This window comes from Hippocampus guttulatus, chromosome 7, assembly GCF_054856545.1.
Source record: "Hippocampus guttulatus isolate MCC_2025c chromosome 7, RoL_Hgut_1.0, whole genome shotgun sequence".
Lineage (NCBI taxonomy): Eukaryota > Metazoa > Chordata > Actinopteri > Syngnathiformes > Syngnathidae > Hippocampus > Hippocampus guttulatus.
Window position 1 is genome coordinate 23744281 of NC_141267.1, and position 27706 is coordinate 23771986.

At 58.5% G+C, this 27706-nt stretch overlaps 3 protein-coding genes across 8 annotated transcripts in view; 2 read left to right on the forward strand and 1 right to left on the reverse strand.

The window, feature by feature from the left end:
- The first annotated feature begins 438 nt into the window (after window positions 1-438).
- On the forward strand, window positions 439-11094 carry nrd1b (nardilysin b (N-arginine dibasic convertase)). Of its 2 annotated transcripts, none has more exons than XM_086115382.1 (31): window positions 439-566; window positions 1506-1679; window positions 2151-2436; window positions 2523-2604; window positions 2784-2937; window positions 3344-3417; window positions 3489-3584; window positions 3695-3817; window positions 3927-3984; window positions 4064-4137; window positions 4896-4965; window positions 5042-5119; window positions 5196-5316; window positions 5878-5936; window positions 6005-6059; window positions 6128-6232; window positions 6349-6472; window positions 6658-6744; window positions 6831-6950; window positions 7045-7096; window positions 7449-7599; window positions 7725-7852; window positions 8069-8231; window positions 8310-8341; window positions 8461-8599; window positions 8756-8803; window positions 9054-9106; window positions 9186-9269; window positions 9466-9673; window positions 9787-9873; window positions 10766-11094. In XM_086115382.1, the coding sequence occupies exons 2-31, from the start codon at window positions 1516-1518 to the stop codon at window positions 11021-11023; spliced, it is 3333 nt and encodes a 1110-aa protein (XP_085971508.1). In that variant the 5' UTR covers window positions 439-566; window positions 1506-1515; the 3' UTR covers window positions 11024-11094. The 2 variants fall into 2 exon arrangements, with proteins under 2 accessions (XP_085971508.1, XP_085971509.1); XM_086115383.1 differs by having other exon boundaries at window positions 10805-11094.
- A 2176-nt stretch (window positions 11095-13270) lies between these two features.
- Window positions 13271-19182, forward strand: LOC147203229 (sterile alpha motif domain-containing protein 9-like). Of its 2 annotated transcripts, none has more exons than XM_086115379.1 (3): window positions 13271-13869; window positions 14519-14786; window positions 15119-19182. In XM_086115379.1, the coding sequence occupies exons 1-3, from the start codon at window positions 13273-13275 to the stop codon at window positions 18739-18741; spliced, it is 4488 nt and encodes a 1495-aa protein (XP_085971505.1). In that variant the 5' UTR covers window positions 13271-13272; the 3' UTR covers window positions 18742-19182. The 2 variants fall into 2 exon arrangements, with proteins under 2 accessions (XP_085971505.1, XP_085971506.1); XM_086115380.1 differs by having other exon boundaries at window positions 14519-14684.
- Window positions 19183-19483: 301 nt separating this feature from the next.
- Window positions 19484-27706, reverse strand: part of frem1b (Fras1 related extracellular matrix 1b) — a 38898-nt gene continuing 30675 nt past the window's right edge. For all 4 annotated transcript variants that reach the window (XM_086115378.1, XM_086115375.1, XM_086115376.1 and 1 more), the window contains 15 exons: window positions 27228-27369; window positions 26831-27035; window positions 26065-26329; window positions 24962-25382; window positions 24477-24678; window positions 23980-24124; window positions 23550-23679; window positions 23398-23470; window positions 22898-23047; window positions 22034-22320; window positions 21890-21931; window positions 21168-21302; window positions 20878-20999; window positions 20649-20764; window positions 19484-20034 (listed from right to left, as the gene is read on the reverse strand). In XM_086115378.1, the coding sequence (XP_085971504.1) occupies window positions 19910-20034; window positions 20649-20764; window positions 20878-20999; window positions 21168-21302; window positions 21890-21931; window positions 22034-22320; window positions 22898-23047; window positions 23398-23470; window positions 23550-23679; window positions 23980-24124; window positions 24477-24678; window positions 24962-25382; window positions 26065-26329; window positions 26831-27035; window positions 27228-27369 (2560 nt within the window). In that variant the 3' untranslated portion in view covers window positions 19484-19909. The remainder of the gene's footprint in view (window positions 20035-20648; window positions 20765-20877; window positions 21000-21167; window positions 21303-21889; window positions 21932-22033; window positions 22321-22897; window positions 23048-23397; window positions 23471-23549; window positions 23680-23979; window positions 24125-24476; window positions 24679-24961; window positions 25383-26064; window positions 26330-26830; window positions 27036-27227; window positions 27370-27706) is intronic.

Sequence of the window (27706 nt, forward strand, 5' to 3'; positions counted from 1 at the left end):
TGTGAGTGCATTTATCTACGACAATACAGACTGACTGCATTTTCCTCCACCCTTTCCATCCTAATGAGTAATCAAAACTTTGCCCGAGAGAACCTCTCTCCCTTGCATGCCGTAATGTTCCATTTTTGGGATTGAACATTTGAAGCCTCGACACACGAGTCAAAGCAATTGCACGGAAAGCCTCAATGCTGCCAGCAGCGTCATCTCACCAACACTTTATGTTAACTGTTTTCTTAAGCGCTTTGTTCCAGCAGCGGCTGTTGTGAAGGCGCTATATAAATCAGGATGTATTGTATTGTATCACTCGGGGAAAACGCCGGTCCGACAAGTCGCCAAATCTCTCAAAGACACGACGTTGACGAACGTCTCGAAACGGAGAAGAAGACAAACAGGCGAAGAAGAAAAACCGGAAGACGTCACGACCGTGTCCAATCAGGTGCCGCGTTTTGCCAGACGTCTATAGCCGCCGCCCAATCACAGGCTTTGTTTCGTCCCACCAATGAGACTCGTCGCTGCGTCGAAGTCGCCACTTGAGCTCCCTCCGCGAAAGGCTCTCGCGATCGTTAGTAAGTGGTTCAACGTTCGCTTTGTGTCCCATTAAGATGCCGGACTGTCTCGTTGGCATCGGTGTCCGCGGCCTGCCGGCCTGCCACGGGTTGGCGAGCCACCGAACCCGCAAAACGAGTTCCGCTAGCCGGATTAGTGGCTGGATGCTAACACGCGCCGCTACATTGCGCGGCGGCTACTCCCGCTTTCAAGTCGCGCGCTGGGCCGTGTGAATGTTTGCCCCCCCCCCCCCCCCCCTCCTCAGTTGCCATCTAGGCGGCGTGGCGAACTTGAGACGCCGTCAGTCCTGCAACATCACCCGGCCGTGGGCGGTCAGGCCTTCGCCGACACGATCCCAAACGCCCCCCCCCCCCAACATTTTCAAATTTCCAACCGTCTATTTCAGGCGTAGGGAAGCCGGGTTCCCCGAGAGCCATCTCCTGCCTCTTTTCGCCCCCCCCAACTCCCAACACACCCGATTCAATTGTTCAGGCCTCGACGGAGCTTGCTGATGGTTTGAATCAATGACCGAAAACAGGCAGGAGATGCTTCCCTACCCCCGGTCTTTTTATTTCCTCGTATTCCTCTGCTTCCAGAACGTAAATGTTCGATCCAGTAAGTGAGGCCAACTACAGCCTCGCGCTCGTCTGACCAACGCAGCGCCCGTTTTCACCGTTTCAACGGGACCGGCTGAAATCCGATTGGACAAAACGGTCCAAAATCCAGCAAGCGGAAGCAGCGCAGTCAGGCGAAAGCAGGCCACTGTTATGGGGCCACGATTGAATGCAATAGCGAGAAGCAAATGTTGGAATCGAAATTCCGTGCTTTCTGAAAGCCTGAAGGGCAGCACGGAAAGACTTGCCGACCTTGACCGTCGGCCAGCAAAAGTGGCAAAGACGGTCTGCGGCTGCGAACGGCGTCCATGATGATGTCGCTCCAACCGCCTGTTGTCCCACCAGCGTCGTCGGCATGCCTCAGACCAGCAAGTCCGTCGCCGCCGGCAACGCTTCGGGTCAGGCCTCCTCTCCGGACCGGGGCGAACCGCCGCCGCCTCTGCCGCCCGCGCGGGACGGCGCCGAGGAGCAAGGAGACCCCGAGATCATCAAGTCGCCCAGTGACCCCAAGAAGTACAGGTGAGATCGGGTTTTCGATCCAAGCATTCTGATCAAGGGTCCACGGGCCCCCACAAACGAGCACCTTTCTTTTTTCTCTGACATCTCGCTGTTCATCCCTCAGAGCCTCGCTTTTTCCAAACTGCCGGTCTTTTTTTTTTTTTTACAGCATCCCGGCAGGTTGCTTGTCTTCAGCGTAGGTTGCCCGCTAAGATGCATAGAAAATCCCTTGCTGCTCAAAGTAGCAACATGACAAGTGGCCACCGCCCCCTCCCACTTCAAATGCCTCTATGATCCCCCATAACAAAAACAAAACAAAACAGGAAAGAGACAACTCTGAGAGAGACAGAAAGAGAAAGAGGTCTGTTTTGATGATGAGGTTTTCTGAGCGGAGGCGGCCGGCGTCAAATTTTAGCGGCAGGGAAAACCCCGCAATCAAGCGGGGACACAAAGTGACCCTGGAGGTGATTTGCGCCTTTCCGTCTGTTTCAGATACGTCCAGCTGAGCAACGGCCTCAGAGCGCTGCTCATCTCCGACTTGAGCGCCAACGACGGCAGGACCGAAGGAGGCGACGCCGGCCTGGAGCAGGATGACGACGACGACGACGACGGCGGCGATGATGACGACGACGACAGCGGCGGCGAAGACGAGGCGGATTCGGGCGAGGGCTCGGAGGAGGACGAGGAGGACGGCGAAGAGGAAGAGCAGGACAGCGACTTCGCCGAGCTGGACGAGGACACCGCAGCCAAGAAGAAGAAGAAGAGCGCCGAAAAGCAGGTTGGGACGACACCTTCTTGCCATTTGGCGTTCCCATTCCGGCGAGCCGTGCCTTCAGTCAACATGAGCGCCGCGCGTGCGTGCAGGCTGCGGCAGCCCTGTGCATCGGCGTGGGCAGCTTCAGCGACCCCGACCAACTGCCCGGCCTGGCCCACTTCCTGGAGCACAGTAAGTCTAAAGAAGGCCAACCTCGTCGCCAAACTGCCCCCGAAGGAACGGGCGTGGCCACTCCCCGGCCCCGCTCCCGAAACTTCCGCCACTTCCGTACTCGTCCCGCTTTGACGCAAAAAACACGGCGGGCGTGACTGAGCGAAGCCGTGTCTTGTTGTCATGGCGACGCGGCACAGTGGTGTTCATGGGGAGCCGGAAGTACCCGGCGGAGAACGGCTTGGACGCCTTCCTCAAGAAGCACGGCGGCAGCGACAACGCCTCCACCGACTGCGAGCGGACCATCTTCCAGTTCGACGTGCAGAAGAAGCACTTCCGGGAGGCGCTCGACAGGTGACGCGCGCCGCCGGCTTCCCTCTCCCCTTTGCTTCCTTTCGTCACTCGGCGAGTTGGGTCCACGTGGAACTCGGGGCCGTGCCTTTTTGCCCTTTTGTCGGCGGTTCAGTCGGCTCGGCCGAGGGCCGCTTTGATGGCGACTTATTTTTAACTCATTCGGTACCGGCCAATTCTGGACCGAGTCTGAAAAGACGTTTAAAAACGTCTTTGGGAGCGAATGAGTTAAATGAGTCGCTGAGTTAGTTTGCCGGCGAGTGGGCGAGATTGTTTGCGATGAAATTTGTTAGTCTCCAAACGGACGAGTTCCCAGGCAGGCGTTGAATTTGTTAGCGAGTTGATTTGCGGGCGTGTCCCTTTGCGAGTTCGTTAGCTGGCGGTTTGATGGCGAGGCGGCGCGTTTCAGGTGGGCGCAGTTCTTCATCTGCCCGCTGATGATTGAGGACGCGGTGGACCGAGAGGTGGAGGCGGTCGACAGCGGTAAGAGCCGAAGCGGCGCCCCGGCGCGGCCATCTTTGCCCCATTCCTCGTCTCCGTTTGCTCCTCGGCAGAGTACCAGCTGGCGAGGCCTTCGGACTCGCATCGCAAGGAGATGCTCTTCGGCAGCCTGGCCGCGCCGGGACATCCCATGAGCAAGTTCTGCTGGGGTGGGGGAACGAGCGCCGCGCCGCTTCGATTGACCCAAACGAGAGGGGCGGGGGGGGGCGTCTTGGCTGAATGTTCTTTTTCTGTGTGTGCGCGTGCGCGGCGACAACAGGAAACGCGCAGACGTTGAAGCAGGAGCCCAGAGAGCGAGGCATCAACACGTACCAACACCTGCGGCAATTTTGGACACGATATTACTCGGCGCACTACATGACGCTCGCCGTGCAGTCCAAAGGTTGGTGTGCCCGCCTGTCCGCTCTCCAAACACACACGAAACGGCACAGGCAAGACTTTGCCTCGCTTCTCCGTCCCTCCTTCTCCTCGTCCAACTTGTCGGCGCTCAGAGACTTTGGACACGTTGGAGCAGTGGGTCCGAGAGATCTTCGCCCACATCCCCAACAAGTAAGACACCGAGGGCTTCGCCTTCGTCGTCCTCACTCACCCTCATCATCTGAGTTGTTGTCGTCGTCGTCGTCGTCAGTGCTGAACCGGCGGTGGACTTTTCTCATCTGTCGGGGCCGTTCGACACGCCGGCCTTCAACAAACTCTACCGAGGTATCTGAAACGCTGCGGTTTGCAAATCCACCCACTTTTTTTTCAACCGTTGGGGAAGTTTGCAATTTTTCTGCACAAAATTGGACCCCCCCCCCCCCCCACCTTGAAAGATATTAGACTTTTTTACCAAGAAACAACCACCCTCCCTCCCCAAAAATCTGGAGCTTTTCTGAAAAAAAAGTGTGTGTGGGGGGGGGGGGAGAAGGCCTTTCTTGGAAACAAAACCTTTCTGGAATGCTTGAATGGATGCACTTTTTTCAAAAATGATTTTCTTGAAAATAAATGAAAAATGTTTTTGGTGGGGGGAACGTTTTCAAGGAATTATCTTGACTGTCTTGCAAATGTGGGGCTTTTCAGCTTGTAAAAGCACCCCCCCCCCCCCCCCGAAAATGTAAAAATATATCCAGCTTTTTTTCAACACATTGCAGCTGTTTTCCTGCTTTTTTTTTTCGGAACCAACTTTTTTTTCTCTCAAAAAGGACAAACTTTTTCCCCTTCCTCACCACACAGTTTTTTTTGTGAACGTCTGAATTTTTTGTACATACCGAAGAGTTTGGGGAAATGTCCCACTTTTCTAGGCACGCTCGGCGTATTTTTTTTTCTGAACTACGCAGCTTTTCCCTCTTGAAAACTTCCTCCTGTCGTTCACGTGCCCGAGTTTTTCCCCACAAAGCGTGCCTTATGATTATTATCAGCCCCCGCCCCTCCCCCCTCGCGCAACTCATCGAGTGCGGCGTGTCTGTGTGCGGCCGTTGCAGTGGTCCCCGTGAGGAAGGTGCACGCTCTGACCATCAGCTGGGCCTTGCCGCCCCAGGGCAAACACTACAGGTGAGTTTCGGCGAGGACGCCGACGCGGAGTCGCGCCGAGTCGGCCCCTAACGCCGCCGCCGTTGCGCAACGACAGAGTGAAGCCCCTCCACTACATCTCCTGGCTGATCGGACACGAGGGCAGCGGCAGCATCCTTTCCCTGCTGCGCAGGAAGTGAGGCCGTCGCCCGCCGCCGCCGGCGTCTCCGGCTCGGTCGCGCCGCTGACGCCGGCGTCGCCCGTGCGTTCAGGTGCTGGGCGCTGGCCCTGTTCGGGGGGAACAGCGAGACGGGCTTCGACCAGAACACCACCTACTCCATCTTCTCCGTCTCCATCACGCTGACCGACGAGGGCTTCCGCAACTTCTACCAGGTCAGGCCGCTGCGACCCCGGCGGGAACGTGGAATGCTTTGCCCACGATGAAAAGAATTGTTGGCCGCGACCCCGGTATGCGTTGATGCAGCCGTTCATTTTGAATATGTTGACATCGTTGTCACCGCGTTTCCAGTCTGCGCATCTCGAATGTGCATTTTGCAAATCGCTGCCCTTCGGGTCAAACACCTCCAGACAGGCAGGACGAGAGCATGACCGAGAAGAATTTTTGGATGACGGGATGGCAATTATACGCGGAAATCCGCCGTTTTATTTCTTAAATGGATCATTTTTGTGAATCGTCTAAATCCGTTGAGAAAATTTTAGGGGGGGGGATCGGGTACCTCATCGTCGAGTTTTCACGAGCTCTCCCGATCGGTCTTTCCATCTTCCGATTGTAAACAGCCCTGCGATTGGACATCTTACTTGTTGTGATTGGTCGCCCCGTCCAGGCCACGCCCCTTTCCGCTTTTGTCATCGCTAGCCATTGCCATCCGTGCTAATGAGGCAGCAAGACATTTCTCGCATTTACTCTCTCTCTCTCTCATGTTTTGCGTGCAGGTGGTCCACTTGGTGTTCCAGTACCTGAAGATGTTGCAGACTGTCGGCCCTCAGCAGAGGTCTGCTCGAACGCGCGCTCGCACTGACAAACGCGCACGTGGTGACAGCGGTGCAATTTCCCCTTCAGGATCTACGAGGAAATTCAGAAGATTGAAGATAACGAGTTCCACTATCAGGAGCAGGTGGAGCGGCGCTAACACGCTAACGCTCGGCGTCGGAGTCGTTGACCTCATTGTCCCCCCCACCCCAGACGGATCCCATCGAGTTTGTGGAGAACGTCTGCGAGAACATGCAGCTGTTTCCCAAAGAGGACTTCCTGACCGGAGACCAGCTCATGTTTCACTTCGACCCCCAGGTGGGCCGGCGTCCTCGCTTTCTTGCGCCTCGGTCGAGAAGTTGCTCCGATGATCTCGGTCGGGGGCGGAGCCTAAGCCTCGCCCCCGATCGCAAAGCGCCGTCTGTGTGTGTCAGGTGATCGCCGACGCCCTCTCCTTGCTGACTTGCGACCGAGCCAACTTGCTGCTGCTCTCTCCGGAACACGAGGGCCGCTGCCAGCTCAGGGAGAAATGGTTCGGGACCTCTTACAGCGTGGAGGGTAGGACGCTTCACGTGCGCGCGCGGCCAGATGCTCGCCCATACCCGATCGCGGACGCGCACGTCGAGTACAAACGGCTTCACGCCGCGCACAGACGCACAAACGCGCCCGGACATCCGAGGGCAAAGACCCGTGCAGGTTTTCCTCCCGACTTGAGCGGGTTTGCGTTTGTTTGGTGTCTTCAGACATCCCGGCCGAGTGGGCTCAACGCTGGGCGTCCGACTTCGAAGTCAACCCCGAGCTCCGCCTTCCCGCTGAAAACAAGTTCATCGGTCTGTCATTCAAAAAAGCAAAAACAAAGCACATGAACGATTGTGTTACGGATATATTTTAAACCCCCCCCCTTCCCCCCACCCAGCTTCCGACTTTGCTCTGAGGCCCTCCGACTGTCCCGACTCGGAGTATCCGGTGAAGATCTTGGACGACCGGCGAGGTTGTCTGTGGTACAAGAAGGACAACAAGTTCAAGATCCCAAAAGGTGAGCGCGGGCCACAGCGCCATCTGGTGGCTACGTCCTGTCATTCTACATTGAGCCTGAGCGCCGGTGTTTTGTTTTCTTTTGAATCTTCCAGCGTACATTCGCTTCCACTTGATCTCGCCAGTGATTCAGAAGAGTCCCGAGAAGTAAGAGAGAGCGCGCCCACGTCGAGATGGCCGCCCTCTCGAGTTTCCTCCGGTCGCGAGCCGCGGTTTTGCGTTAAGTGGGAAGTCGACAGAGCCGCGACGGCAGCGGGGCAGAATGAGAACGCGAGCTCACCCGAGCGACCGACGCCAGCCGACGGCCCGAAGCCGGGCACTAGGCCGCGCCCCCTCAAAGTCGCACGCCCATACGACGCCATCCGTCGGCCCGTTGACAACTTATCCCAACATCCGGAAGCTATGTTTAGCCGAGCGGCCGCCGCGCGCGGCGCGCGAGCTAGCCGGACGTGACGCCTTGCGCTGACGTGTTGTCCTTGTCGATGATGTCGCCCTTCAGTCTGGTGCTCTTCGACCTGTTCGTCAACATCCTGGCTCACAACCTGGCCGAGCCGGCGTACGAGGCCGACGTGGCGCAGCTGGAGTACAAACTGGTGGCCGGCGAGCACGGCCTCATCATCAAGCTCAAAGGCTTCAACCACAAGCTTCCTGTGAGCGCGCCGCGCCGACTCCTGTTGGAAGTTGATCCTTCACGCAGCCCCCCCCCCCCCCCCCTCCCCTTCATCCATTGTCCCGCTCCCTCGCCCTGCCCTTTTTTTTTGCTTGGCGTGTTCAGCTGCTGCTGAAGCTGCTGGTGGAGCACCTGGCGGAGTTCAGCTCGGACGCGGGCGTGTTTGCCATGTTTTTGGAGCAGCTGAAGAAGACCTACTTCAACATCCTCATCAAGCCGGAGCGTCTGGGCAAGTGCGTGCGTCCCCCGCCTTTGGATCATTGCCATCATTTCGTTACCGGCGCCGGGCGCCGCCGACACCTGTGCGCCAACTGAGCGAGCGCCTCGGCGCACAGATATACATATTTGTCACTTGCCATTTCCCCGCCGCCCTTAACCGGATTCGACCGGGGGGGACCCCGCAAAGGGGGGCACGATTTGCCGGCCTGAGACTTTTTGCCGGTGCGCAGGGACGTGCGTCTGCTGATTCTGGAGCAGCGTCGCTGGTCGCTGGGTGAGAAGTACCGGGCCGCGGTGGCCGGCTTGAGCCTCCGAGACCTGCTGGCCTTTGCGGGCCAGCTGAAGGCGGAACTGTACGTCGAGGGCCTGGTGCAGGGCAACTTCACCAGCACGGTCGGTGGACGGCTTAGAGCCGCTTGAGCGCCGGCCGGCCGGCTGGCTGGCGTCTAACCGGATGCTTTTCTGCAATAGGAGGCCAAGGAGTTCCTGCACTACTTCACAGAGTGAGTTGCTGCGCAAGGGCTGGACCCCGGCGGTGGCACGGTTGGGGGGTGGGGGGGGTTGCTCGACTCACTGGCTGACGGCGGGCGGGCGGCCGGCCGGCCGGCGTGTCCCCCCGCAGCAAGCTGCCTTTCCGGCCTCTGCCGGCGGAGGTGCCCGTGTCCTTCCGCGTGGTGGAGCTGCCCGTCGCTCATCACCTGTGCAAGGTCAAGTCCCTCAACAAGGGCGACGCCAACTCCGAGGTCACCGTCTACTACCAGGTGCCGTTCACGCTCATTACTGGGGGGGGGCACAAGAAAAATCTGACGCGCGCCACTTATTGAGTCTCATTCGTGGCCCCCCCAACGCCCCCTCAAAGTGCGTTTGTGTGTGCGTGTGTGTGTGCGTGTGTGTGGCTGCGGCCGCGTGCGTTGCAGTCGGGCCTGAAGAAACTGCGAGAACACGCCCTGATGGAACTGCTGGTGGTGAGTCGCCGTTGTTATTCCCGCGCCAGTGCGCGCCATTTGCCGTTTCGTGTCGCGAGGAGGCGGCGGCGTCTCGTCAGCATTCCCCCAACGGTCGCATGCAAACCCGTTGGCGCCGTCGCGGAAGGACCGGGCCAGCATCCATCTTGGCGGCCATCTTTGTTTTGGGCTTTGCCAGCACCGCCCACATTCCAAACATTTCCATTCATTTCAGTGGAGAACAATGCTTGTGTGTGTGTGTGTGTGTCAGATGCACATGGAGGAGCCCTGCTTTGACTTCCTCCGGACCAAAGAGACGCTGGGGTGAGCGCTGGCAACGGGACGCGATTGGGGAGGGTCGGGCGCCTGGCGGCGCCGTCAACGTTGCGGCTTTGTCTTCCAGCTACCACGTGTACCCCACCTGCAGGAACACCTCGGGCGTCCTGGGCTTCTCCGTCACCGTGGAAACGCAGGCCACCAAGTTCAGGTCAGCGGCGCGCTCGGCCTCCGACGCGACCGAGCGGTGGTCGTTTGCCTCCGCGCGCGCCCACCCGGCCGGCCCAAAGACGGGCGGGAGAGGCCGCGGCCCTCCCGAGGACAAAGCGGCCGGATGTCGAAGTCGGGCGAGGGCGCGCCTTTGTCGGCTGACGGCGTCCGCGCGGCGCTTTTGTCCCGTTTGTCAGCACGGAGTTGGTGGAGTCCAAGGTGGAGGAGTTCCTGCAGTCGTTCGGCGCCCGTCTGTCGGCGCTGAGCGACGAGGCCTTCGCCACGCAGGTGACGGCGCTCGTCAAGATGAAGGAGTGCGAGGACGCTCACCTGGGCGAGGAAGTGGACCGCAACTGGTTTGAGGTGCTGACCGGGCAATTCCTCTTCCGGAGACTCGACATGGAGGTGAGCGGCCGGCCGTCGTCGTCGCGCTCGCCCGCCGTTTGACGCGCCGTCGTGAGGCCGGGCCACGTAAAGGGCCGGCGGGCCAGTAAGCGTCCTCGCCGGTGTCGTGGCAGATCTCGGCGCTGAAGGAGTTGACGCGGGACCATCTGCTCGGCTGGTTTGCCGAGCACCGCCGCGCCGGCAGGAAGCTCAGCGTGCACGTAAGACGCCGGACGCGCCCGCCTCCCCCCAAAAAAGGAAGCAAGAAGCACTTCTCATTTGAGCACAAGCGTGTGCCACTTTGGCCTGGCAACAACCCAAAAAACCCCAATGTCTTTGGGCCGCTGCGATCCAATCTCAATGCCCGCCTCGTACAAAGCGAGGAGTGAAATTGAGTAAGATTGAAAGAAAAAAAAAAAAGCAATGAGTCATATACTTTCACTAGCCGCTTTATATCTTGAGAAGCAACACGTTGTTGCCGATCCTCCGATGTTCTCGGCTTGCCCGCCAGTCGAAAGGGGCATTTGGCATTTTCAGTCGGCGTGGAGCCGCCTTTTCCAGAAAGGTGTACGTTTTCCAAACAGATTTTTCTTTTCTTCTCGAAACGCATCCCTATTTTTGGAATTGTACATTTTCGAGACGTGAGATATTTCAAGAAAATGTTTCATATTTTTGAAACCTGTGCCAGAAAAGGTGCTTCCCCCTCAAAATGGACATTTTGAAGGACAATTTTCTTGAAAGCCCAACGCTCCGTACTTCCGAAAAATCCGTTTTTCCTAATTAGGAAGTCAAACTTTTTTCTTTTTTTTAAAACTGGCATCGCGTTACCTACTATTATATGAACACTGATTCATTTTTTGTTTCGGCACAGTTAATTGCCGCCTTTTCCAGTGAATCAATAAGAGGCCACAAGAATATTCCCCTGCACTATTTGTCCTTCTTTGCAGAGGATAAAGAATAGATGCCCGTGAGCTTTGTTGCTTTGCCCTGTCAAATGGCCTCGGCGTATCGGCGGACAAATTTTGTTTTCCGTCGAGTCTTCATTGCTCATTGATGATTGATTTGATCGCGGCGTCGAAATGTGTTTCCAAGCGCTTTTGTTCTTCCTTGGAGATTTTGCGGCGCGATCGACACGAGCGCCTTTCGGTTCAGGTGGCGGGCTTCGGCACGGAGGAGGGCGACCCGCAGGACCCCGACACCGGCTGCGGTCCGGACGGCGCCGCCGCCTCCTCGTCCTACGGCGAGGTCGGCTCGCTGAACTTCCTGCCCGTCTCCTCGCCGGCCCTGAGGGACGCGACGACGGCCGTCTGCGACATCCGAGCCTTTACCTCCGCCCTCCCTCTACACCCTTACCACAAAGTCCTCGGCTAGGTGGCGCCGTGGCATCGTCGCCCGCTCCGTTGTTGTCGCGCAGACCATTAAAAGTCTTTTGGACAAGCCGGCTTTTCTGACGCCGTCCGTCTCCGTTTCGTCACGCTTTGCGTCCCGCCGAGCGATCGGCGGGCCGCGCCGGCGCTTTTTTTTTTTTGAAAATGGACAACTTTGGAATGAGTGGGCGACTTTTTCCCCAAAACAAAAGAGCCTTTCCCAGGCAGTAGACGAGCTATGAGACCAGGCGCAAGTCCTTTTTGTTTTGGAGCTCGTGATGATTCACCGCAATCAGACTTTGGAACTTTGCCGATAAGTGTGCATAATAATAAATAAATGTAGCCGAGTCTCTGGAAGGACTAGACTGGACACAAAATAATTTTGATGTGGGCTTTATTCCCGACTGAACAATGAGAAATCGTACAGCTTTAAGATGAAAGTCTGAGCTGTAAACTGAATTTTAAAAGAGTTCGAAAAGGGATCCAAGAGATCAAAGAAAATCATCTAACAGATTAAAGAAAATTACACCACAATAGACAACAGCAGTGGCTTGCTTAATAGGGAAACAGAAATAAAAAGACATTATTTCCAAGCCACAATACTTCTTGGCGCAGAACAAATAATCATTACAACCCAATGTTTTGAGATGCGGCCACACTTACTCGATATGTTCCGGTGTGTACAAAGCACGTGGAAAAACACAAATGATCTCCCCTCTAAAGAACAGATAACACAGTTCATATAATTTCACAGTCAAAGAAAAACACATTTACATCTTATAACATTGCGAGCACTTACGCTGTACAGCTGTTCGCACGACTCACTAGTGGTAGATTTCAATCTCCAAACCAAACCACTCCAGATATTGTGCTCTACAAATACCATTCAACTAATTAATCATCTGTCCAAAATTAACGCCTAACATGCGTCATGGTAAACTAGTTAGCAATTACCTGAATATCGCCAGGGTTACGACGACGATCGTGGGTGTGTCAAGTTGGGACAAGCAGTGGGCACAGTTCAGCGACTACCCTCCTTCACGTGCATGTCGCCCTTACTGGTCTGATTCTCTCACGCTGCATATGTTCCCGCGTGTTTTGATCTAGTGTGGCTCTTAAAGTGACAGTGCTACATTTGTTAAACAAGGAAGCCTTCACTACAAGCGTCTACGTAAGGTTCACCTGGTTACATAAACAACGGTGATCTCGGCGAGGGCGGCGGGCTTTCCCAAACGGAATCGGTTTCGGCGTGGTCACGGTGCTGCGGGTGGCCCACTCCGGCCCCTGCTTCTTCGAACCCCGACGTGAGGTGGCGCAAGGTTGTGCGCTTTGGGTTCGTTTGCCACGTGACGGCTCGGCTCGGCCCGGGCCGCCCCCCTCCCCCTCTCCCGCGCCCTTTCCAGGAAGCGAGCGGGAATCGAAAGTGGTCCGAGCGCTCGAGAGGCGCCCGCCCCACGAGCGCAAATAACAAACAGCGCGCCACTTCCGTTGCCGTCGCGGGAGCCGCCAAACGTCGTCGCTCCGAAGACGATTTGCGGGAGCCGAAAACACCGCCGGGGGGCCATTTAGGTCGGGGTCGCGACGCTTCCCGAGTCGAGTCCGCCGCTTGTGCGCGGTACCGCCCGCGCACCCGTCGGTGTTCCTCAATGGTTTGGCGGCGTCGACTCGTACGTCTTGGAAATGGCTTTTCGTCCAGGTTGCGCTCGACGGGATTGGACTCGTTTGCATAGCGGGCCGCTTTCTGCCCGCCGGCATAATGGCACCTTCGGCGGAATACAAATCAAACAGTGAGGTTTTTTGTTTTTGCCGGGGAAAAAAACAATTCTGCAAATGATACATAATTGTGGCATATTTTCTATTTCGAACATCGTACGTTTTTGAAGTCCTATTTTCTCGATAGAAAGTGGATATTGTATGTGTATATTCCCAGGGGCAGGGGGGCGAGGGAATGTGTTCAGAATTTTGTCCAAAGTTGCCTATTGGCCAGTTGCTCACCTCGTTCAGCTTTTCCCGGGAAAACGGCGCATAGTTTGGAGAGAGTAGTCAGACGTTTCCAAACAAGGAGAGTTGTATTTTTTCCAAACACTTAAATTTCCCTCAAGCGAGATCGTGATGGCGAGCCAATTTCCGTAAGCGGCTCCGATATTCTCCCTCCAAACGGGCCTGCGTTTTGAGGCATTTTGTGAAGCGCTAAACGCCGAGTGACTTTTGCAGGACGCCAAGGCGGCGCCGCTGTCCGCCGGCGCCTCAACGATGAGCGTCGTCGGCGGTCCGCCGGCCGACGTCGGCCGGTGGACGTCGGCCGACGTCGGCCGCTGGCTGAAGCGCGAGGTCCGCGTGGGTCCGGCGCTGGCGTCCAAGTTGGCCAAGGAGGTGGAGTGCGGCCAGTTCCTGCTGACCTTTGACAAGCTGGACATCCTGGAGCTGGGAATCAAGCACGGGCCCGCCGTCTTGATCAGCAGGTCCCTGGAGAGGCTGAAAAAGGGGCAAAGGGGCGTGACGCCCCCCTGCGGCGGCGTGGAGACCTGGAGCGCCCGGCAAGTGTTCGACTGGCTCCTCCCTCAGGTCCCAAGCAACCCGCAGTACGCGCAGCGCCTCCTGCAGGAAGACGTCTCGGGGAGGTGTCTGCTTTGCTTCGGCAAGAAGGACTTTGCGGACCTCGGCGTCCGCACCGGCCCGGCCGTGCACATTCTGAAAAAAGTAAGCCAGCTCAAAGACGAAGCGCAGTCCGCCGGCGCCGCTTTGGACCGAGGGGGCGACCGCTCTGGCCCCCAAAAAGAGACCCAAAAGCTTCTCGACGTTCCGCTCGAGGCCAACGATAGCCACAGACCAAAGAGGAAACAAATCAAGGTACACTTCCTGCCTCGCGTGCTGACGAGGCAAAAATTCATACATTGTACTTCATACTTTGCCCCCGTGCACCAAAAAAAAAAAAAAAAAAAAGTATTTTCAAGAAATTGCACAGTTCCGGTGGTAGCGAGGGCAGATTCTTACTTCCTCTACTTTGAACTTCTTCCTTTCTTTCCTCAAAATAGCTTCTTGTTTTCCTCCGACCTCGGCAGATAACGACGCGACATAAAAAAGAGGAAGCGATACGTCCGCTATCGAAAAATCCCAACGTCATCATGGACGGATAGCTCCGAAGTCCTCGATCTATCTTGCCTTGCAGAAAACCTCCATGCCGTAGCAATTAACGCCGCCACGACAAAAAAGAGGAGGTCAGCAACAAAAGGGAAAGCCATCAACAAGCATCGGTTGAAAGTGTAGAGCGGCAACGTGGAGAAACACGAGTTGAGCGCGAGCGTACTCGGACTTAAGTGCGGAGGCCGCGTCCCCTCGGCCTCTCTGCCCTCCGATCCCGTTTAGCCGCTACCTCCCGGTCACGACTCGCGATGGGCCGACGGGTCGGCGCGGTGCGCGAGACGGTTTCCGACACGCGCGAAACGAACGGCCCCATCAATGCGGACGCGCGGTCGATGACGGGTTTCGGTCTCGGCAGGAAACGCCGCACGTGCTGACGGTGCAGAAAATCCTGGAGGACCTGGGCAAAGAAGACCTGAAGAAGTTTCAGTTTGTCTTGGCGGACAAGAGGAACGGCCAGGGCGAGCCCACGCCTTGGGGGAAGCTGGAGGGCCGCGACACGGTGGACACGGCCAAGGTCATCGGTGAGCACCACGCCGACCGAGCGCTGCGAGTCACCGGCGAAGTTCTGCGGCAGATCAACCGGCACGACCTCGCCGGCAGGCCGGACCTGGACCGCATCCGGGGTGAGAGAGCCGAGCGCCGTTCCAAATATATTTGGCCGAGAGTTGAGCGGAGGCTCGTGACGGGACTCTTCTGGCCGTCGGCGTCTTCGACGGTCCGGAGGAGTCCTCCGTCGCCTTCCCCTTTGTCTCCGGTCGACGGAGGACAAAAACCTACGCGCGCGCCTACCTATAAAAGGCGGCCGAAATTTCCGGATTCCCCAAAGCCAAACGGAAACGGTCAACGTTGCGGGCCGCCGCCGCTCGCCTTTTGCGGCGGACGCTCGTAAATAACCGAGCGAAGCGGCGCGTCGCGAAGGAGAGTTCTTGAAATGCGAACATTGTCGTTGACGCAGGCCAGACGGCGTGCCGTTCGGAGGAAGCGGAGCTCAAGCGAGAGCCGAACCAGGGGGAAAAACTGAAGAACCTGCTGACGGTGGGCAACAACTCGCTGGACAGCGGCGACCGCTTCGTGGTGGTGGTGAACAAGAGCAGCCCCGAGCAAATCCAGCACCTCCACTTCCTCAGCAAACTGCCCCTCTTTTGCGTGCTGGACTTTGACCCCGACTCCAACGGGCCTCTCGGGCTGTGCCGCGCCTACAAGGAGACCCGCGTGGCCAACCTGCACTCGCCGTCGCAGTACCGGGGCCGCTTGGACTCGGTGGCGGGCAGCCTGAACCTCTACGATCAGACCAGCTGGGTCTTCTGCAACGGCAGACGCGACATCCCGAGCGAGGCCAACGAGGAGCTGGACTACCGCACCTGGTTTAAGAAGTCGTGCAAAGACGTGGAGCAACTGGTGGCGCTGGTCTGCGGCTGCGACTTTGTCCGCTACGGCCGAGGTCGCGTCATTTTCCTCCTGCTGTCGCCGGTGGACACGGACAAGGACCCCTTTTTCGAGACCTACCGCTCCTTCCTCAAGCACACCGAAGAGCAGAACATGGTGGCCATCTGCGAGTCGGCCCGCGTCTACGGCAAGTGGAAGGAGCTGATCGCCGACAAGTTTGACTTTGACATCGACCCGCTGTCGGTCTACGAGCTGAGCTTGTCCCAGGTCAACGGGACGGTGGCGGCCTTGGGCCCGCACGGCCAGTCGCCGGCCAGGCTGCTGCCCTCGTCCGACTCCAGCGCCGTCGTCCTCAGGCGGAAGGACGAGGACCTCATGACGGCCTTGGACGTTTTGTGCCTGAACCAGTGCGAAAACGTCTACGAGGACGAAAAGAGTCCGGAGTTCGCGGACTTCCGCACCCGCCAGGAGGAGGAGTTCTACCGAGGGGGCAAAGTCACCTGGTGGAACTTTTACTTCTGCGACAAGGACAGCAAGAAGACCTTTGTCAAGCGGGACAAGTACGGCAAGGTGATGGGAATGATCCGCTCGCAGCAGAGGGAGAAGCGCAACGCCTGCGCGCAGCTCAACATCTACCACCACCCGGGCTGCGGCGCCACCGCCTTGGTCATGCACGTCATGTGGGACCTGCGCGGCGAGTTCCGATGCGCCGTGCTGAGGGACACCAAACTGCCCGAGGAGGAAATCGCCGACCAGATCATTCATCTCATGAAGCTGGAGAGCGGAAGGCACTGCCCGGTCCTGCTGCTGGTGGACGACGTGAAGGAGCCGGACAACCCGCACGACCTGGTCAGCTGCGTCCGCAAGGCGCTGGAGGACTCGGAGGGCGCCGGCGCGGAGGAGGCGCCCAACTGCAAAGTGACGGTGCTCAACTGCGTGCGCTCGCACAGCCCCAAGAGTCAGTACAAGCGCCAGAACTCCATGCGGTGCCAGTACCTCACCGCCTCGCTGACGCCGCACGAGCAGAGCGAGTTTGAGAAGAAGCTGGAAGAGCTGCAGGAGACCCACGAGAAGCCGGAAAACTTCTACACCTTCATGATCATGAAGATGAACTTTGACCAGAAGTACATCGACGACGTGGCCCACAACACGCTGAGCGGCTTCGACGCCGGCACCGACGACGGCAAGCTCTTCTCCTTCCTGGCCCTTCTCAACAACTACGTGGCGGAATCGGGCGTGGCCCTGTCGCTGTGCGAAGACTTCTTCGGGGTGAAAATGACGCGCGACCCGGTGGACTGCGTGCTGGACAAGATGAAGCTCTACTCCAACGTCCTCATCGTGGACCGGGCGGAGGAGTGCGGCGGCTACAAGCGGCTGCGCATCCTGCACCACACCATCGCGGCGGCCTGCCTGGAGGTGCTGGAGAGGAGCCACTTCCTCAAGGTCAGCGACATCGCCTTGCACATGCTCCACTACGACCTGTTCTTCAGCGACGGCGTGGTCAAGGACCGGCTGGTGCTCTCCATCGAGCGCATGCTGATCCGCCGGCAGCGCAAGAAAGACGGCGACGAGCGGGAGCCGTTCTCGCCCCTCATCGACAAGATCCACCAGCAGCAGGGCGGCCGGACGGTGCAGGACGTCTTCGTCAAGGCCTCCTCCAGGTTCCCGGAGCGAGCCTCCGTGCCCCAGGCCCTGGCGCGCTACCTGTACATCAACGAGCGAGACTTTGCCGAGGCGCTGCGCTGGGCCGAGAAGGCCAAGAACATCGCGCAGAACCCGTACACCGTCGACACCGTGGCGCAAGTCTACAAAAGCAACTTGCGCTGCAACGTGGACCGGGAAAAACAAGAGCTGTCGCGCGACCCCGACAACCTGGACGCCAACATCCGCTTGGCCGCCAACGGCATCCGGGCCTTCCAGCGGGCCCAGGAGCAGTCGGACAACGGGGACAATTCGCAAGCCGAGCACCCCGAGGACGAGTCGGGCGACTTCCCGCGCAAGGGCTACAACATTTACGGCCACGTGGGGGTCCTGGAGATGTCCTTCATCGTCTTTGAGCTCCTGGCCAAGCTTCCCTTCTTCCACGAGCGCGAGCCCATGAAGAAAAAGTACTTGCAGAGCTTCCTCGGCGGCTCCATCCCGATCGACAGCGTCCACAAGGACGACGACGAGGCCAACGCCAGGTACGTCCGGATCATCAAGGACCACGAGCCCTTCCTGCTCCACCTCAAGCCCGAAGTCAAGAGCAAGTTTGACTTCCTCAACTGCTACTTCACCTACACCAAAGGGAACTTTGAGTTTGACACGGTCAACCACCGCACCGTCTGCGACCACTTCAAGAAGTACGTGGACCTCTTCTGCACGGCGCCGGAGGAGCTGCGCAAAGTCAAAGAGGACAACCCCGAGCTGAAATTGAAGCTGACCCTGGAGGAGCGCCGGGTGTACCTGGAGAAGCACCAAGCCGACACCTTCTCGGGAGTTCTGCAGCACCTGGACCGGCCGGCCGAGGAGGTGGAGAAAATGGTGGAGTCTTACGCCGTCCTGCAGCAGACGGTCAAGCGGAAGCAGAACATCCAGGTGCGGATCAACTACATCCTGGCAAACGTGGTCCTCTACCTGCTCCGGCCCAAGTCCAAGCTGTTCAAGGGCTACCGGCAGCTCCGCGACCTCCTCCTGGAGGCCTTGCAGGCCGTCGGCCACAACTACAACTTGCCCGACCCCTACTACCTGGCCCTCCTCTTCTTCTGGCCCACGCCCTCCGAGGAGAACTCCGAAATCCGAACCTACCTCAACGCCATCCGCTCTTCGTCCCGCAAGCATCTGTCCAAGTTGTTCTACAAGAGGAGCACCGTCGCCCACCTCTACCTGGGACGGGGGACCGAGCTCAAGCGACTGGTGTCCAAGGCCAGCCTGGACAGGAGCTTCCTTCCCAAGATGCCGCGCGACACGCTGGCCCAGCTCTGGTGGAACGGAGACATCTTCAAGGAGAAGGACATCAGCGACCGCCTGCTGCGAGTCGGCGGCACCATCGAGCAAGGGGAGGTCTTCGCCAACTACGGCAGGCTGAAGATTCCCGTGCATCCGGTTCGCCGCGGCGGGATCCGGAGCGGCTGCAGCACCGAGAAGGTTTCCTTCTACCTGGGCTTTGCCGTCAACGGGCCGCTGGCCTACGACGTCCAGTATGAAAATTGATCCCGTCCTCGGTGATCTGCCAACCTCGCTGTGATCTGCCGACGCAGCGCCGCTAGCTCGCGGCACGCTCGACCTCCCTACGAAAAGCCGTTTGCCCCCGCGCCGCCACTATGCAGCTTAAGGCCCGCGGTTGGATCCGCGGGTTCTTTGTCCGCCACTCGTGGGATGAGCGGTTCGATGAGTAAGACGCAGCGGGTAGAGCGGAAGAATGAATAACTTGTGTCGCCGAGTCAGAAAATTGGTGAAGATTGCACGACTGTCCGTGTCCTATGTGTTGTGTTGTGTTATTTTGGTTATTTTGACTTCAAAATGGCGCCGCGAGAGTGGCTGCCTTTCCAGCAGCTCCTATATTTTGTTGTTCTTACTTCTTCCTTTCATAACTTTGCTGCTGTGAATCGGGAATTTCTCCATTGCGAGACTAATAAACGTTTTCTTATCTTATCTTATCTTAAGCTCCCACTTGAAAAAGGGAACCGAGATCTGAGATGTCACGTTGAGCATTGAAGTGCTTGTATCTGAGTAGTGTTTTTACTTTTGGGGGGGTCTGGAGCGCCTGCCCGCCCATCAAGTTTTCAACAATTTGTCGTCCTTTCTGAAAATGTGTTTGCAAGTCAGTACTGCACGAGGGCATGTCGATATCTGCCCGTGGATGGTCCGGCATGAGAATCTGTACTTGAAACGAGAATGGCAATTCCAGACGCCGTTAAACCCTCGGCGAGTGTGTCATAAAAAGAGAAAACACTTTGATAAAGGGATGCATTTTACTGATCAGACTCTTGATGCTGCACGAGTCCTCATTTTCGCGACCGACTCGTTGCCTACTTCAAGGTGCCTCATCTTAGCCCCGGCGCCCTCTAGTGACCGGCCGCCGTCGCGGTGCGCGACCGGGCGATGAAGCGCCGCCTTCGCGAGTGGCAATTCAGTCCGGAGCCGAGCGGGCGTATCGGCTTTCGGTGAGAGCGGTCGCAATCTGATGCTTCTGTGAAAATTGTTGGCGGGGGCGCGGTCGGCCGTTTGCGTTTGGCCACGGGAACGCTTGCAAATTCGGTGCGGCCGGCGGCCGGCGTCGGCGTCGTCGTCGTCATGAGCAGGAGATTCGGCAGCTTAAGAAGTCAGAAAGCCACGGAGCATCGCCGTCGTCGGAGGAGCGGCCGTGAGCTTCGGAGCTTTAGCGAGGGCTTGGCGGCGCCTCGCAGATGAAGCCGCGCCGCGCGGCGGCGTCGCAGCCGCCGGACGTCCATCGGGACGAGCTCTCCACCAGCAAGCACGGTGCTCGGAAGGCGCTTGGAAGGCCTGGCGAAAAAAACACGCACAGCTTGACTTGGCTTGGGGTGCCCGTGTGTTTGGGGCCACAAAAGGTTCCTGACCAAATGACATTAGCGAGGACCACACCCTTGATTGGAAAGCATACTTTGAAACCCTGGCCCCGACTTTGAAAGCGTGGTGGTGGTTTGAAGCCCTACTTACTTGGGGAAGCCCAAGCCTCGTTTTAGGCCCGACTTCCAAAGCCGAAGACCGGATCGAAGCCCCGCTTTCAGACCCGAACCCCAGATAAAAACCCTGAGGCCAATTCAAAAGCCCGCAACTGAAATCACACATTCCGACGAGGTTTCTCGAAATTGACAACAGACGGCCGTTTAGTTTGCAACGGGCTTAGAATGTGACGATCGAGCTTAACTATTTCCCGGCGCTTCTTATCGTCGGGCCGATTATTCCGCCGGGCTTCAATTCCGGCCCATGGGAGCCAATTTGAGAAGTTTGCGCGCATGCGTGCGCGGCAACAAAAGATCGTTGCTCTTTTTTGATCGTAAAGTGTCCTTGTGTATTTTCAAAGGCGCCTATAAATAAAATGTATTATTATTAAAAGGTCGCTTGCCGGCAGTTCCGACATTTGAAGTCCTTCTTACCTCGGCGGGTCGCCGCCATCTCGGACCGGCCGATCCAAAAGGGTTTCTCGCCACCAAATCTCCAGAGCCAGCCCAGTTGGCGTCTGGACCGCACGCTCGGCAGGCTGCTATTGGACCTGCCAATCATTGCCGCAACCCGTCAACCGTCGGCGGGCGCGTCACAAAGTTGACGCTAGCTTAGTTTAGCTTGGGTTAGCCGAGCCCAGCCCAGCTCCGCCCGCGGACTCACAGCGAGACGGAGCAGGAGCGCTCGGCGCTCGCCCAGCTGCTGACGGTGGAGCCGGCCAGGTAACAGCGCCCCCCGTGGCGAGTCCAGCCAACTTCACAGCGGCCGCTCGGCGACCTCGCCGCCTGAACGCGGCACACGACACAAAGACGCCAGCTGGCGGGCACCGGACCGCAGAACAAGTCCCCCGTTTTCCGCCAAAGGCTGCGCGCGCTCTCAAAAGGTTGTCACGAAAAGTCGCATTTTCGAATGACGGCGAGCAAATAAAAGTCACGGCCGGAGGGCGCTCGTACTTTGCGCCGGAGTGACTCGGCCTCCCGCTTCCTGCTTCCCGCGGGAGGGGCGCGTCCTGGGCCGTGCCTCTCGGTGGCGCCGTCTGCCCGCGGGTCCGCGACCTCCTCCAACCGCATAGAAGACAGACTGTGGAACTGAGAGAGGACGGCCAGGTTCCCGGTGGGAATCTTCTTGTCCCGATTTTTATTTATAATTCGATTGTTTCGATGATTTTTTTTCTTTTCCTATTGCGGTTCTGTTTTTCATCTTGATTGCGCTTCTGATTATTGTTTGGGACCTGAATTTGGTTCTCGCGATTCTTGTTCGGTTCCTGAATCCCGGTTTTATTTTGACCGGTGTTCCGTTCCCCTCCCGGTTTCGGGGTCCGATTTTGGTTTCGATTGTGATCGTTATGAATCCGGGCCCCGCTCTAATCCGTTTCTGTTTTGCTGGCGATCCATTTGGTCTTTTTGATTCTGGTTCTTTGTTCTGAACCTTGCTCTGATGGAGATCCGCGTTCGAGTTCCGGCTCGTATTCGGGTTTTGGTTTTAATTCGGATTGTTGCCCCGTTATGATTCTGGGTCTTTTTTCGGGTTTGTAATTTTCAGTCCGGTTGTGAATCTTGTTGCCGTTCTGGCGTTTCTTGGCTCCGGGACTTTCATTTAGATTCTGTACCGGTGCCGAATCGGGTTCCCTTTGCTCTGGTTCCAGTTCAGCTTCTCCCTCGGCCGGCTTTCTTACCGTCCAGACTTTGCGGTCGGGCTTTGCTCCCGCCGACGGCACCTGTGCGCAGGGAAGACGCTTGATCGCACCGTCCCGACTTTCCCGACGTGCGGAATTTCTACCGTGCGCTTCCCGAGCCGTTCCCAAAGCAGCTCTACTTGCCCGGAGTCCAGCCTTCCCGGCGACTCGCTCGTCCGTGTGTCCGGGATGCGCTCGGTCTTGCGGTTCTGCCGGGCCGTCGTCCTCGTCGTCCTCGCCCGCGAAGGGTCTGCGGTCGGGGACGTCGCCTCGGGGAGGGTGTTTACTCTCCCCGAAAAACCGCTCCGCCTCCACATCCGGGACGGCGTCGTCCTCTGCCGTTGGGGGCGCGGTGACTGCCGCGGGAGGTGTGTCAACTGCCGACGGGGGAGGGGCCTCGGCCGTTTGCCCCTCGCTCAAATCGCAACGTCCTGATGGGTCGGAAGAGAGACGCGACCACAGGAATGTCAACGTGACGCCAAAGTGCAGGAACAACATGCCCCCGTGCCCGATGGAACATGTTGTTCCTCCGCCTGTCCGCGAGGACCGCGTTCATCCTGACCGGAACCAAAACCTGCCGAGGAACCTGATCCTAGCGGGAACACGTTTGTCCTCGCTGTAAGATGGAGCGGAACATGCCAATGTGGATCGTGACGGGCAGGACCGGAATAGGAATGAAGGTCGTATCTATGATGCCCAGAAACCTTTTCCTGCTCCTGATGGAACATGTTTGTTTGGGTTTTTTTTGGTCCTCCACACATTCCTGTTTCTGTCCATTCGCAAGAGGTTCATCCTCAACCCGAAAACGTCCCTGTCAACACGATCCTGTTCCTGTGCACCAGGAAACATGTTCCGATGACCGATGGTATCGTCCATCCGTAACAACAGCAAGTTTGCCTTGAACGCAACAGGAACAGTAACGTAACCGTGGACGGGAAAAAGACGGAGCCTCCGGGCAAGCATTTCAACCTTGGAGGAACACGTGGAGGGCTACGGACGCTAGGTCACCTCCTCTGGGGTCGACGATCTCCACCCTGGCGGAGGTCCTCTGCCCCAAGACGGCGTTCTTGGGGTCCTGCAGCACGACGGTGAAGTCCTCGTCATTCTCCTCCAGGCCGTCGGCTTCCGGGTAGATGCTCCACGTTTTCCGGTCGACTCCTGCAAAGAAAGCGGCGGGCCCCGACGGGTTACCGACGGACCGCGGGCTATTCGCAGTCACTCTTTTTGTGCCATTTCGTCTTCCTTGCGCTCCTAAACTGAACCCCTCGGGTCTAAGAGACCGTACTCAAGCGCGTGTCTCAAATAAGTGCAAGGTTCATTTTTGCTCGTCACTACTGAAGATGGTGTCACTTCAGGTAAAAAGATCTTTGATGACGTCAGGTGCGCGGTGAGCTGCTGTCGTCGTCGATGCCCCCCCCCCCCCCCCCACAAAGAAGGGTGACGACATGGCAAAGGGGCACGAACCGGTCACTGAAGAGTTCCGCACGCGTGGCACCGTCAGCTCTCACCTGGGTCAAACTGTATCAGTCCCGCTGTGCTGTGTGTGAAGTCCCGACCCGCTTTGGCGGCGCCGTCCCGGACCTGCCAGGAGAGGCCCAACCGTCAAATGGCTTCCCGTGACCCCTTTGGTGTCTCTGCACGCGCCCGGCGCAGCGCCCACCTGGATGGCCACGTACGCCGGGTCGGCGCTCTTCCCGCGCCTTTGGATCCGGACCTGGAGCCTTCCCGCCGTCTCGCAGATCCGGAAGCAGCTGGCCGACAGCTCGATTCGGGACCAGGACAGAACCAACCTGGATCCAACACAGAAAAAAAAAAGGGCTTTGAATTGACGTCACTCGCAAATAAGGTGGTGAATTATTGGGTAATTCGTCAACAAATGACATCCGTTGACCACATTTGAAGCATGTGAACAAATTCTTCCCCACCCCCCTCCTTTTTGTTTTTCAGCATTTGAAAGCAAATCCACATCCCAATTTGACTCGGATCAAGACCCCGATCCGCACCAAATCCGATCCGGAAGACATATTTTGAAATTCCGGTTCCTGGCGGCCAGCGTAGCGATGAAGACATAGCACGTGGCGGGACGTTACGTTTGCGGCGGGGCGGCGTTCCCCGCCGGGTCGCTGAGTCGGAACACCAAGCTGTCTTCCGTCACGTCGGCGTCGGCGGGCACCACGAAGACCAGCGAGCGGCGCTGCAAGTCTCGCTGCGTGAAACGGCCCCGCACGTAGGCTCCTGGAAGGCCGCGCGGAAGGAAGCGGGTCAGAAAGGAAGTCGGGACTCGGCTTCGGCAAGTCTGAAGTCAAGTCACGAGAACATCACTTACGACAGAACATTGGCTGTCGCCAAGTCTTACCAACACTTGTGGGGGGGGGTTTTTATGCTGCGAAAGCATTCCCCGTCTTGTCTACGAGTGGGCAGTAGAATCGACGTGAAGCTCGGCGGTGGTTCGACCCGACTATCGCTTCGCTAAACTGTTTTTGTGGCTTTTATCGTGATGTATTGACTTTGAGGCGGTAGGTCGTTTTTGGGGCCCAACGCGTCTCGCGACGAGCGACTCGCGTTGAAATGGCGGCGGCCGTCTTACCGGTGCGGATGTTCTCCAGGTGGCCGAAGCGCGGCGGCGTGACGACGGCAAACTGGAGCCCGTCGGGCGGACTGTGAGCGTCCACGGCCCGCAGGTGCTCGGACGTGATCGAGAGGGCCCGCCGGCCGTCTCTCAGCCGGATCACCTCGCTGGGGCGCCCCAACGTGGTCAGGACGGGAGGCGAGCGGTCCACGTGCTCCACCTCGGCGCAGGAACAGGAAGTCACGCGAGGAGTTTGGGCGCAAGATTGGTATTTGATTACCGGACGATTGTTAGAAAGTGTCGTCATGTCCTATTTTTCTCATTAGAAGAAAAAATAATAATAAATCAACGGGACCAATTTTCTTGCTATTCAGACGGATGGCGTTTGGCATTCATTTTCGTGGCAGCTGCACTCAGCCGCCACCGGATGTCGCTATTTCACCTCTGAAATTTGAGCGGGACTTTCATTTTGGTCGCGTGAACGCAAACGAACGGGAGCTCACGTGTATGGCGAAGACGGCCGGCTCGGTCCTCAGCCGCCCGTCTCTCAAGTAGCCCCGGTTGCGGCCGTCCCCGGGCAGGAAGCGGAAGCTGTCGTTGAGGCGCCGGCCGGCGGGGTCGTCGTGCCGGTAAGCCAGGCGGCGCCCGTCCACGTCGGCCTGGGTGAAGACGTCGGCGCGCAGCGGGACGCCCCGCAGCAGCAGCCGTCCGTAGCGCGGCGGCTCGCTCAGCGCGAAGGTGAGCTCGGAGGCGGGCGCCCCGGCGTCGCTGAGCCGCAGGACCTCGGCGCCGATGGTCGCCGTGCCGCCGTCGCGCACTCGCGCGCCCGCGTTGACCTCCAGCGTCGGCGGGACGCGGTCCGCCGCCTCGATGGACAAACGCACCGTGCCGGCTTGCGACCGCTCGCCGTTGCTCACCACGAAACTGACGCACAAAACAAACGTCGGCGCTCGCCACAAATGCGCAAAGCGGCGCGCAACACAAAAAAGCCACGCGCGCAAATGCACTGCGACATATACGGAGACGAGTGCGCAGCGCGCACACAAGCACACTGACAGACATCCACACAGACAAAAAGGCACACGCGGACGTCGCCAACGCAATCTGTATCCCCACCCTGCAGCCAATTCGCCGACAAAGTGCCGCCAGGCTCGCGTCCCGCGCCAGCGCCGGCGCGCGCTCGCACTCCGCGGCTTTGCAACATCTGTCTGAGGTGTCGGGCATGTTTGGTACGAGAGCGCCAAGCCGCCGTTCGGCCTGCGTGCCAACCCTGTTGTTGTCACGACAACACACACGCGCACGCGCCTTCTTTTTGGCGATGACGCCTTTGCGGTTTTGCCGCCAAACGGGCAGCCGGTTGGCAAGCCGACTTTGGCATCACGCGCGGCGAGCCGACGGTCTGCGGCTTTGCTTTCTCAAGTTTGAAATATCGTGGAAGGTTTGTCACAATATGTCCTTGTTGTTTTTAAACCCTAAAAGTGCTGCTTGATTAAAAAAAACAACAACAAACAACCCGCTTGCGTAAGGCCTCACAACCGTACGTCGGATGCCTCTAAGGGGCGGGGCCTCGCGAGCGAGGTCGGGAGGCGTCACTTCCCCGACTGACCTGAAGGCGTCGCTGCGGTGTAGCTGCCCGTTGTCGTGCGTGTAGCAGACGCGCTGGGCGGCCACGTCCATCTGCGTGAAGGTGGCCAGCGGCACGCCGGGCCGCGCCGCGGCGTGCAGGAGGCCGTGGCGCGGCGCGGCCGTCACCGTGTAGACCAGCCGGTCCGGGCGCCCGCCGCCGTCTTGCGCCCGCAGGAAGTCCGTGTTCAGGAGCACGCGCTGGCCCGACGCCACGCGAACGGCGCCCGTCCACACGGAGACGTCGCCTGAGGAGGCAAAGAGAGCCCGGTGAGGTCGAGAAGAAAGCAAATTGAAGAGGGGGGGTGGGGGGGGGGGGGAACGGGGATCCGCCAAGAAGCCACTTCAACCGGGAAGCCAATGACAACGCGGGCGAGGAAGCATGCCGAGCGCAGCGGCAAACACAAAGCGGGTGTCGCCGTCGTCAAGAATTCCGCTCGCTGTCTTTGAAGTCCCCGGGCGGCTTCGGGTGCCAGAAGGGTCCAGGTGGCGCCGAGGTGCGGTCGGGGCTCTCGGGCGGCGGCCGTGTTCGCCCGACTGGCAAAGCGTCCGCGTCGGCGCCGTCAATAATAGATGAGACGGCGCCGACGTGCCAACACGCCGCGTTTGGCACACTCGGCCGGCCCGCTGTCGGGGACGAGGGCCTCCGAGACGAGAGGGAAAAAAAACAAAAGGGAGGACGCTCGCCGTGACGGCAAACGGCCGGCCCCGCCCCCTCCCGTCACGCACTTGCCGCGCGTGACTCTGACCTTTGTGGGCGCCGCTGATGGCGATGGAAAAGGTGTGGGCGGAGCTTTGGTGTTCCAGGTCGCTGAGGCTGAAGCGGAAGCTGTCGTGACCTCGGAAGTCGCCGTCGTCGCCGCGCCGGCGAGGCGTGTAGCTTAGCCGGTTGGCGTCCACGTCGTCCTGAGTGAAGTTGTGACCCGCCGCCAGCGCCGTCGGGCCCGTCCGGCTCTGAAAATCAGCGCTCGTCACGTCGCTGACGGAACGCAAACCGGGAAGCCGACGAGGAAGCGCGTGCTTCTTGCAAAGGAGGTGGGGGGGGGGGGGGGTGGGGGGGGGGGGACAACAACAACAAAAAAAAAAACACTCGAGGAGAATCATGTGAAAGCTAACGAGGGGGAAAGCCGAGCGCGTCAGGGTGACCTCCAACTGCAGCCGTCCGAAGCGGGGCGCGGCGTGGAGCAGGTAGAAGAGTTTCTGGGGGGGCGTGTCGGCATCCTCGGCCTGGAGGACCACGGCCGAGAGCAACCGGCGCTCGCCGGGCTCCGCCTGCGCGCCGGCGTTCCTGAAACGGGAAGGTGAGGCTCACTCGGCTAGTCGAGAGGCGGCGGAAAATGAGCGGTCTCGCCCATGGAACCCCCCCCCCCCCCCCAAAATGGAAGACTCGAAAGTACATTCGACGCGGGCCGCGAGGAGGGAGGGGGGACCGCAGAACTTTGGGCCGTGTTCCAAGTTACTAAGAAACCTTGAGAAGAACAACACGAGCGCCAATCGAGAGAATCGAAATGCATCCATGAAGACGTCACGTCAAGTCACCCTTGGAAAAATGGCCACCGAGTCGCGGCCGGGGAGGAGGAAGAAGGCGGGGACCGCGCGGGAGGACGGAGCGGCGCGGGTCGCCA